This window comes from Neomonachus schauinslandi, chromosome 2, assembly GCF_002201575.2.
Source record: "Neomonachus schauinslandi chromosome 2, ASM220157v2, whole genome shotgun sequence".
Lineage (NCBI taxonomy): Eukaryota > Metazoa > Chordata > Mammalia > Carnivora > Phocidae > Neomonachus > Neomonachus schauinslandi.
Genome location: NC_058404.1, coordinates 50,258,343 through 50,269,612, shown reverse-complemented (window position 1 = coordinate 50,269,612; position 11,270 = coordinate 50,258,343). Strand labels below are relative to the sequence as shown.

The following is an 11,270-nucleotide window of genomic DNA, read 5'->3' as shown; positions in this document are numbered from 1 at the left end:
AGAGCACGAGAGGGAAGAGGGTCAGAGGGAGAAGCAGACACCCTGCTCAGCAGGGAGCCTGATGTGGGACTCGATCCCGGGACTCCAGGATCATGACCTGAGCCGAAGGCAGTCGCTTAACCAACTGAGCCACCCAGGCGCCCTGGGCTATATTTTCAATATGTAAGTAATTTTCCCTAATTATATCCAAGGGCTTTTGTGAAAAACATAGGAAGTAATACTTAGACAAATGTACTTAATGTTTTCAAATAGCAAACACTATAAAATCCAAGGATACGCTACTTTTAATTTTATTTATTTATTTATTTATTTGAGAGCAAGAGAGAGAGAGAGAGAGAGAGAGAGAAACAGCATGAGAGGGGATAGGGTCAGGGGGAGAAGCAGACTCCCCGCTGAGCAGGGAGCCCGATGTGGGACTCGATCCCAGGACTCCGGAATCATGACCTGAGCCGAAAGCAGTCGCTTAACCAACTGAGCCACCCAGGCGCCCAGGATACGCTACTTTTAACAGTAACTTTTTGAGAGTGATATTATGCAACAAAAGAAGTATTAGACTAAGGGGAAGTTTGAATTCCCTAAGAACATCGATAGCCATTTTCATTGTTAAATCTTCAACAACCAAATTTTGGGTGTGTGTCCTCTCATGATAATCTTGCCATGGGTTGGATTTGCCTTTAAGTGGCCTGATTAAAAATCTCATACCTTGGGGGCGCCTGGGTGGCTTAGTCGGTTAAGCGTCTGCCTTTGGCTCAGGTCATGATCCCAGGGTCCTGGGATCAAGCCCCATGTCGGGCTCCCCGTTCACTGAGGAGCCTGCTTCTCCTTCTCCCTCCACCTGCCGCTCCCCCTTCTTGTGCTCTTTCTCTGTCAAATAAATGAATAAAATCTTTAAAAAAAAACAACAATCTCATACCTTGAACGACACATTCTAACAGTCATAAACTTCATGTATGCCTGAGTTGGCATTGGTGGTAACTTGTCTTCCAAGACGATATGCCTGTTAAACCTGATGTCCAGAGTTTCTCAGAAGTTAGAGTAAGGTTGAATAGCGGTACCTGTGATTCTAGACCCAGCACTGCCCAATAGAGATACAGTGCAATCCATAAATAAAAGCCACATGTATAATTTTATATACATAAAATTATTATTTTTTTTTAAGATTTTATTTATTTATTTAAGACAGAGAATGAGAGAGAGCACATGAGAGGGGTTAGGGTCAGAGGGAGAAGCAGACTCCCTGCCGAGCAGGGAGCCCGATGCGGGACTCGATCCAGGGACTCCAGGATCATGACCTGAGCCGAAGGCAGTCGCTTAACCAACTGAGCCACCCAGGCGCCCCTATACATAAAATTATTAAAAAATCAAAAAGAAATAACTAAAATTAATTTTACTAATTTTAAGTTTTTTATATTTTAAAAAAGTTTATTTTAAGCAACTCATTATGTTCAAAATTATATTATTTTAGCATATAATCAATACAAAAGAGTATTATGTTTTGGGGACTTCATCTTTGACATCCAGGGTGAATTTTACACTTACACAGCACATCTCTGTTCACACTGGCCATGTTTCAAGTGCTCAATACGGATATCAGGCTAGTGGCTATCATACTAACTGCACAGGTCAATACCATTGTAGGTGCTCTGTAGTAATTTGATCTAAAATAGGATTTGTGGCTGTGTTTTGTGTGGGCAGAGTTGCTTGTGCTAGAATATATATTTATGTGTAGTGATCCATAAAGCTCGTTGTGAACTTGGTTCCTTTCCTTTTCCTGTAAATTTAAAGGTAACATGACCTAAACCAATGGTTCTCAACTGGGGGTAATTTTGCTCCCCGTGGGACATTTGACAGAGTCTGGAGATGACTGGAGTGGGATGGAAGGGGCACTAGGGGCATCTAGTGGGTCGAGGCCACCGATACTGCGCAGGTCCCCCCCCACCCCCCCACAGTAACGAATCATCCAGTCCAAATGTCAACAGTGAAAAACCTTCTTAATCACTCACTTTGTCCCGGGGTTGAAACTAGATAAATTGCTACTCTTTTGTTCTAAGTATAAACCATGTCTTTGCGCTGAACTTTGGTTCAGATTGTGGAACTTCTTCCCACATGTCTTGGTATGAGACAAAATGTTTTGTTTTTTCTAAAACTCTATTTATATTCTCTTTGTTAAAGTAACTAGTGTGTTTTTTGTTGCCTCATTGGCCCTTGACTGGCAAAATTATTTTATGTCAAAGAGTTGTCCCTCTGGTGATTTAAATAGCAAACTAGAGATTTTTCAAGGCAAGAATGCTCATCTTTAAGCATTTAATGCAAGCATATTGTTAAAATGAAATTGGAGTATGGCTGTCTATGGTCTTTCAGACACACCTGTGTTCTTACTTCATTGCTTTTGCAAAGATGAGAAGGGATGATGTTTCTTCTATTTCTTCTCCTTTTTAAGTAGGCTCCATGGCCAGCGTGGAGCCCAGTGCCCGGCTTGAACTCATGACCTTGAGATCAAGATTCAGACACTCAACCAACAGAGCCACCCAGGCGCCCCTCTTCTGAGTGTAAGAAGCAAGTGAGATGTGCAGTACTATTACTTTAAGTCAGCCCCACTACCCATTCCCCCAGTGGCTTTGCTGGCTAACTCCCCCAGGACAGACAACCACCTCACCAAAAGAGAGGTGCATTTTTTTTCTTGATTATATACGAAAGACAATTCTAGGGGTGCCTGGGTGGCTCAGTCGGTTAAGCTTCTGCCTTCAGCTCGTGTCATGATCCCAGGGTCCCGGGATCAGGTCCCGAGTTGGGCTCCTTGCTTAGCAGGGAGCCTGCTTCTCCCTCTACCTGCCACTTCCCCTGCTTGTGCTCTCTCTTTCTCTGTCAAATAAGTAAATAAAATCTTGGAAGGAAGGGAGGGAAGGAAGGAAGGAAGATAATTCTATCCTGAGTACTAACCTGATTCTTTTGAAGATTTTTTTTTTTTTTTAGGAGCAGGGGAGGGGCAGAGAGAGAGGGAGAGAGAGTCTAAGCAGACTCCACACTGAGACGTGGAGCCTGACATGGGGCTCGATCTCATGACCCTGAGATCACCACCTGAGTCGAAACCAAGAGTCGGACGCTCAAATGAACTATGCCACCAAGGGGCCCCATTTTAATTATTTTTTTTTAAGTCAATGAATAAAGTAGAATAACACTTGAAAATTTGGCTGATAATATTCCAATGGGAGTTTTGTTTTTTGGACAGATGTTTAGACCCAGCATATAAAATCTGCTAAATGATGGCGACTTTCTATTCCTCCAAAAATGATCTGTTGAAGAAGGCACTTTCCACTCAGTCCTGGTACAGATGTCAAATTAATGCACAAGATCTTACATAGAACGTCTTTATTTTAGCCTGTTCTTTAAAAAACAAAAACAAGGGCGCCTGGGTGGCTCAGTTGGTTAAGCGACTGCCTTCGGCTCAGGTCATGATCCTGGAGTCCCGGGATCAAGTCCCACATCGGGCTCCCTGCTCAGCAGGGAGTCTGCTTCTCCCTCTGACCCTCTTCCCTACTATGCTCTCTGTCTCTCATTCTGTCTCAAATAAATAAATAAAATCTTTAAAAAAAAAAAAAACAAAAAAACCTCTGGTTTTCTCAGTGTTTATAAACACCCACAAAACTTATCTTTTATAAAACACTGACACAGAAGAACTAACACTCAAATGTCCTGCTCTTGCTATAAGATCACCTTAAAATCAGTCAGCAACCAAGTACTGTGAGATAATGAAGAAATACCAACTACAGTCCCTTGCCTTCTAGGAGTTTATCATCTAGGAGAGAAGTGGGATCCAGGGAACATACCAGTGCTATCAGATGTTCCCTGAGAAAAAAGAGTCCCATGAATAAAAAAGTTCAGGAAACATTTAAAAAAAAAAAGATCTTAGACCAAAGTATAAGAGCTAACACCATAAAGCTTTTAGTGGAAAACATAGAGAAGATCTTTAGAACTTGTGGCATGGCTTTCTTGAGTTATAGAAAGCAATAACTAAGAGAAAACATTATAAATTAGACCATATCAAAATTACAAGCTCCTGCTCATCAGAAGATATCAAGAAAATGGATAGGCAAACCACAAAATGGGGGAAATATGTGTAATACGTATATCTGACGATGGGCTAGTATCAACAATAAAAAGACAATACACCCATACAATGGAATATTATTCGGCAACGAAAAGAAATGGGCTATCGAACCACAAAAAGATGGAGGAAACTGACATTCACATTGCTGAGTGGAAGAGGCCCATATGTGAAGGCTACATACTATACAATTTCAATCAGATGACATTCTGGAAAAGGTAAAACTATGGAGACAGTAAAAATATCAGTGGCTGCCAGGGGTCGGAAGCAAAGAGCAGGTAGAGCACAGAGGATTCTGAGGACAGTGAAACTTCCGTAGAATATTATAATAGTGGACACAGGTCATCATACTTTTGTCAAAACCCACCAAATATACTGCACAAAGAATGAACCCTAACATAAGCTAGGACTTTAGTTAATATGTCCACACTGGCTTATCAATTGTCACAAATGTGCCCCACTAATGCAAGATAATACTGAGGGTAAGAGAGAGAAGAAATTACTTTTCCACTCAATTTTTCTGTAAACCTAAAACACTCAAAAAAAAGAAAATCTGTTAAAAATGTATTTTTTAAGCAATACAAAAAAAAAAAAGACAAACTTTTTTAATAGGCAAAAAAATCTGCCCAGATACTTTACAGAGGAAATACATACAAAGCATGTAGAAAGGTGCTTAATGTCATTAGTCTTCAGGGAAATGCACATGGAAACTATGAGATACCATTACTCACCCACCAGAATGACTAAAGAGACTGACGACAGCATAGATTGGTGAGGATGTGAGTAACTGGAACTCAAAACATTTTCGGTTGTTGTACAGAATGGGTACAATCACTTTGGGAAAAGGTCCAGCAGTTTTTTTAAATAAAACTAAATGTGTATTATACCTACCTTCTCTGTCACACAATTTCACTCCTGGGTATTTACCTGAGAGAAAATGATAAATCCACAAAAAGACCTGGACATGAATAGTAATGGCAGTTTTATTCCTGATAGCCCAAAATGGAAACAGCCCAAGTGCCTAGCAACAGAATGGACAGATGTTGCCGTACGAGGGAGTACTACCCAACAATAAAAGGAACAAATCACTAATAAACACAACATTGGGTTGATCTCAAAAATATGCTGAGTTTCTAGAATCCTGGCACAAAAGAGTAAAAACTGTATGACACCATTTATATGAAATTCTAGAAAAGGGAAAACAAATCCAATGTGAAAAAAAAACAAAATCAAATCACTGGTTTTCTCTAAGGGGTGGAGGCGGAGATTGACCAGGAAGGAACATAGGGAACTTTCTGGTTTGACAGTAATGTTCTTTTTCTTTTTAAAAAGATTTTATTTGAGAGAGAGCGAGCCAGAGAGAGAGCACAAGTGGAGGGAAGGGGCAGAGGGAGAAGCAGATTCCCCACTGAGCAGGGAGCCCGATGCGGGGCTCGATCCCAGGACCCTGGGCAGATGCTTAACCGACTGAGCCACCCAGGCACCCCAGTAATGTTCTGTATCTTGATAGGGCATAGGATTACACAGGTAGATACATTGGTCAAAACTCAAAAGAATGTACACTTAAGATTTGTGCACTTCAGGGTATAAATATTTAAATCTTATATTAATCACATAGAAACTAATATTGACCTCCAGTTAATAATATATGTGCTTATGTATTTGGAAGGAAGTATATTAATGTCATAATTCACTTAGAAATGTGCCAAAAATAGGATGGATAAAAGGGTGAATAGAAGGACGGATAGATGGATAGGGGGATGGATACAGAGAGAGCGACAAAGCAAGTACAGTAAAATGGTTGCTAGGTATATGGGTTTATACTATAAATAATATACTTAATTTTTCATGATGAAATATTGGGACCAACTCTTTAAATAAATAGAATCTAAATAGTTTAAACCCTAACACGACAACCCTGCAATATGACCAGGATTTGTACTTTCACAAATACGAAGCCAAATCGAGAAAGATAAAACCATTTGCTGAATTAAAACAAGTCAAGAGTTTACTAACTGGAATTTAAATAAAAACTTGAAAAATAAACCAACAAACCAAAACAAATCAAGAAACAGGGGAAATTTAATAACAAACCAGACCTGGCCCTATGGTCAGGCTTCCCACCCATTGATGATGTCTTCTGGGATCCATTGTGTCTTTAATTCTCCTTGGCATGCTCTCTTGTCTTCCTTTGTCAATGAAGATTTAAAAAATAAAAATAAGACTTCTCAGCCAGTGTGTGCCAGGCTTCTTTAACTCTCTGATAATACCACATCAGCTCTATTCCAAAAGCACTACGGTCCCGGTTACCATTCAGCTTGTTGCCCGCTAGGATTCCCATGTGACCCTCTTTGGATATTTTGTCAAGTCTTTCATTCATCAAAAAACCATTCCGCACTGACTGTGCCCTGCTCTCAAGCGGCTTAGCATGCGCGGGGCCGCCGGGCTGGGCGAGCTGCTGGAACGGGAGACCGGCCGGCGGCAGGCAGTGGCTTCTGGCCAGGGAAGGCTTCCTGCAGCCAGTGCGTCCAGAGCCTCCCACAATGAGCTGGCGCTAAGACACGTGGAATGCAGGAAGAGCCGCTGAGAAACTCTCCGTACCTCACCCCAGTCAGCGTTCATTTCTACTGGGGGCCAAACTGCAGACGCCTCGCACTGGTTATGGTAACTTCCACCTCTCTTTGAGATCGAAACACACTAGCTCCCCAGCACCACGCCACACACACATTTTTAAAATTACCATGAAACAAGGAAGGAGGGAGGATGTGGCACATGCCATCCTACATCCCACTCACATCAGGTAAAGGACACCTAAATTCCTATGTCATCAAACGACTGATCCCACAAATGGGCCCAAGCAAGGCTGCCCACGTCTGCTCATGTTTACAGACAGCATCACGCGGGTTCAAGCACGCAGGCTGCTCCAAGACCGTATCACGCAGCCCAAAACCTTTATGGGGGGGGCAGCTGGCTGCCCACAATCTGGCAGGCCCCTTCTCTCGGGTCACTCTTCTGTCCCTGCAGAAGAAAATCACAAAGGACCTCCACACTGCTTGAGTTAAAGTCTCCATTTATTTTTATTTTTTTTACAAAAATCCAACATAAGACTATTGTGCTCATGACTGGAAAAGGGGGTGGGATGGACATGGCATGGACATCAAAGAGCTTCCCCCTGCAAAACGGCATCATTTCAAACCAGGAGCCGCCTGCGCACACGCACAGGCCGCGGCCGAGGAGGGGCTCCCACCCGCCCAGCCAGGACCCCGCCGGCCACGCAGGCCTGGGCTCGAGGAGCGGCGCGCACCGCGCGGAAAACCACCGTCAGCGGCGCAGACGCTCAGACGGCCCCAGGAGCACCTTGGGGACGCTCTCACCTAGGGGAGTGCCTCCTGGGGTGAAGAGCAAACTGGCTAGCTGGGGACGAGGACGTCCTGGGCCCAGGTGACAAGGGGTGACCTGCGGACAGCCGGGGAAATCCACGTGAGCCCGCAGAGCCGTTCGCGTGTTGCAGAGGAGTCCCAGTCACGTGGTGTACAGGCCGTCTGAGTTTCCCAACGGGACAGATGGGCATCGAGGGCATTCGAAGCGTGTGGCTGGGCCTCCCCGCGGCCACCTCGCATTAAATAGCAGTCACTCTCCAGGAGCGCCTAACCGAGCAACGTAAAAGGTCTGACTGCCCGGCCTCTTGCTCCTGAGCGGCGTCCCTTAGGCACATGGCCAGTGTCCAGCAGAGCCTGCTGCTTGGAGTCCCTCAGTTAGTGTCCTGTTAGGTCCAAATAGCGCTCGCCTTGTTGTCGGCTCTGACACCATAACCCTCCCTGCAGTAGACGTTGATGTCATCCAGAATCTCAGGCCACTCGGCTACTCCTGGATCTCCCAACAGCATTCGGGGACCCACCAGCCTGGCTCCGCGACAGGGGGTCCTAACACAGACTGCGCTTTTCTCACTGGGTCCCACTGAAAGCCAGTTTGTGAGTTCCTCACATTAAAATAAACGAGATAAAAATAGCAGCCACATATATAGCTCAAAACACCACACTCTTTGGCTCCCCAGAGGGAAGAAGGCTACTGCTAAAAGGAATAAAGTTAGGAGTCAAGGAAAGGGCAGTTAGAAAGTTAGGGTGCAGGGAGTCTGGACCCCTTTGCTGGGCTGCTGAGAAGCAAAATTGGATTTCCTGGGTAGCTGCCTCTGTAGGAGAGCGACAAGAAGATGCCAGTGGGAACCTCTGGAGGCCACAAGCCCTGGGAGCAGCCCTGGTCTTGTGTGCCAATAAGGAGAGGTCCTTCAGGTCCAGCTAGCCCTCTACCTGGGTGGGAGCTACAGGACAGAACCTGGCTTCAAAATGATACTTAAAGAGACCCACTGAGACAGACGGGTCAGAGGAGAATGTGCCCCCAAGAAAGAGAAGCACAGGGTGTCAAGGTCTGGGGAAGACGGAACTGGCTTAAGGCATGTACATGACCAGGACAGACCTGAGCTTTTGTCCAGCTGTGGGAAACCACCTGTGTTCAACTTCACTGCAAGAAAGTGGGGTCCAGGAAAATGGTAGAAGTCATGGGTTAAATCCCTGCCAGATGCCACCGACACCCTCTTCGGTTCTCCTACTGCCACCACCACCACCAAAAAAAAAAAATTAGCTTATTTCCATTTCAGCCAGGGAAGAGAAATGTAAACCCAGAGTGCAAAGTGGTGTATGAATGCCTGTGGGATCTCAGGCCGGACTGGAGCCTATCTTCTTATCATTCTGGCACATACCAAATCTCAGGGGGTCCTGGGACAACCTGGCATGAGGGATCTAAAAACTACAGGTAACATAGGGCACAGGTCCAGACAAAGGTGGAGGGAAGGTGAATTTCACCAAGGTATTTATCCCAAGGCAGGCGCCTTGCTGTAAGACTTCCCGGCCAGCCGGGTGGGGGTCCACAAAGGATGCTCGCTCATTCTATGCCAGAGAGAGCAGGCCAACCTGCAGACCACTTCAGATCACAGCTGGAGGTGCGGCCTGCCAGTTCTGTTCTCTTACATGAGAGAGAACTTCCAGGAAAGCCTGAAGCCAAAGCACAACGTGTGTTTCAAAAGGAGAGCCGAACAAAAAGAGCCATCTGGGAGCACTGTCTTCAGGTCTCACTCCTTCCTCATTCTTCTCTTTCAAACGGGAGAGAATGGGTGCGCAAGGACAAGTTCTGGGACAGCTTGACCTAGCGATGAATCCTCAAAAACACTCAATCCAGCACAGGGAAGCCCCGCTGTTCCCAAAGGTGCAGGTCTCCCCACGGACTCAAGCAACAGGAGGTCGCAAGCTCCAGATCACCAGTTGGCAACAGATGGAGAAAGAAACAAACCAAGAGGGCTTATCTCATCCAGGGACCCCTAGGAGGGCCAAGCCTGCCCTTTCTTGTTTCTGCACACAGATGCCCTGGGGAATACAGAGATGATCTTTAAGGATGAGCCAGATACCATAAGGCCAGGATCCATCTCCACCAACGTACAGAACATCAGGAAACTCAGTGGGTCCCTCACTTTGTGAAACAGGCAGAAATCTCAAACTGCCCCCCAAATCTATCTATCTATATATATATGTATATGTATATGTATGTGAGAATGTGTGTGCATATATATATACATATATATACACACATATATATAAATAAGCCTCGAATGGCAAATCTGAAACTTTCTTTTAAATAATAATAATAGTTGTTACTGAATTTAAAAACCACAAACCAGCTGTCCTGGGCTTATGAACTGCGTGAGTGACTCCCCGGAGTCCCCATGATCCTCAGTGTAAGCTATCAGTCAGTGCCCTGTGTAGGGAACCCCCGTGTCCTCCGACCAGGGTTCCAGGCCCAGTGTGGCCGACTTTAAGAAGGCTATTTCCTTTCCACTCTTTCCGCCACCTCTCCCAGCAGACGGTTTGGGCCACCCGCCCAGCGGGTGGCCCTGACGCCCTTCAACGTCTAGGAACCTTAGGAACCGTCTCCCCCACTCTGCTCATCCTCTCCCCAAAACTTGCAATGCCCCTAGATGAATTTGAAGCACTTGGTCTTGTCGTGGGGCAGGCGGGTCTTGAAGAGCACAGAGTCCACCCTGAATTGAGTGTACAGTAGGGGCATATAGCCATACACCTTGACAAAAAAGTTGATACATTTGTGCCGCTCATGAAAGTGGGAATCATCGTGTGACAGGGCCTGAGGGCATCCTGGGCATCGGAAGGTCCACCGAGAGGTCACCTGGGAACAGGGAAGAAAGAGCACAGTGAGAACCGCAGGGACCAGGACAGACAGAAATCCTGCCACCTCACCAATCCGCCGTGTCCATTTTGCCAGGGAAGGCACTGACCGCAGGTGGCCACGTTCACCCCTGGGGGAGTCAGAAGCCAGAGCCTCGGCTCCCTTCCTGCCACATCTGTAGCTGTATCGCTGGAAAGGGTGCTCTTTCCAAATGACCTAAACGGTAGATATCAAAAGCCTGAAAAGGTTTAGCATTACTTGTCTCAGTAACTCAACCTCTAGCATTTATCTGGGTCGCACAGCAAGATGTAGGTCTAAAGGTGTTCATTTCATCAATGTTTTTAGTAGCAAAATACTGGAAAAGTGCCCATCAAAAGGGGACCAGTTAAATAATTATGAAATACTACACATCCACTAGAAAAGATATTTAGGAAAATTATATCTGAAGACATGGCAAAGTGGTTATATTATAGTAGCAGCAGTAGTAGTAGTTATGATGATGCTGATGAAATTTCAAGCAATTAGAAGAGTATAAAGAATAATACCAGGGCACCTGGGTGGCTCAGTTGGTTAAGCGACTGCCTTTGGCTCAGGTCATGATCCTGGAGTCCTTGGATCGAGTCCCGCATCGGGCTCCCTGCTCAGCGGGGGGTCTGCTTCTCCCTCTGACCCTCCCCCCTCTCATGTGCTCTCTCTCTTTCTCTCTCTCTCAAATTTAAAAAAAAAAAAAAAATCTTAAAAAAAAAAAAAAAAGAAGAATACCACAGCTTCACTACCAGCAATGTGGCAGACCAAAGAACATAAAAACTCCCTTAGCAGAGAATACCTGAAAATGCAGGATGAACTATGTAAACTAACTCTTTAGAGAGAGTAATGAAAGAAAGGAAAAGAAATGTAAAGAAAGAAATTAAACCCTCAGAGGCCAAAATAATGA

General features: G+C 45.1%; 1 protein-coding gene across 1 annotated transcript in view; it reads right to left on the bottom strand.

Annotated features, from left to right (window-relative positions):
- Nucleotides 1-7,176: 7,176 nt before the first annotated feature.
- EXTL3 (exostosin like glycosyltransferase 3) overlaps nt 7,177-11,270 on the bottom strand; it is a 45,257-nt gene continuing 41,163 nt past the window's right edge. Inside the window, exon 5 of the mRNA XM_021698937.2 lies at nt 7,177-10,336. Within this exon, the coding sequence (XP_021554612.1) occupies nt 10,127-10,336 (210 nt within the window). The 3' untranslated portion in view covers nt 7,177-10,126. The remainder of the gene's footprint in view (nt 10,337-11,270) is intronic.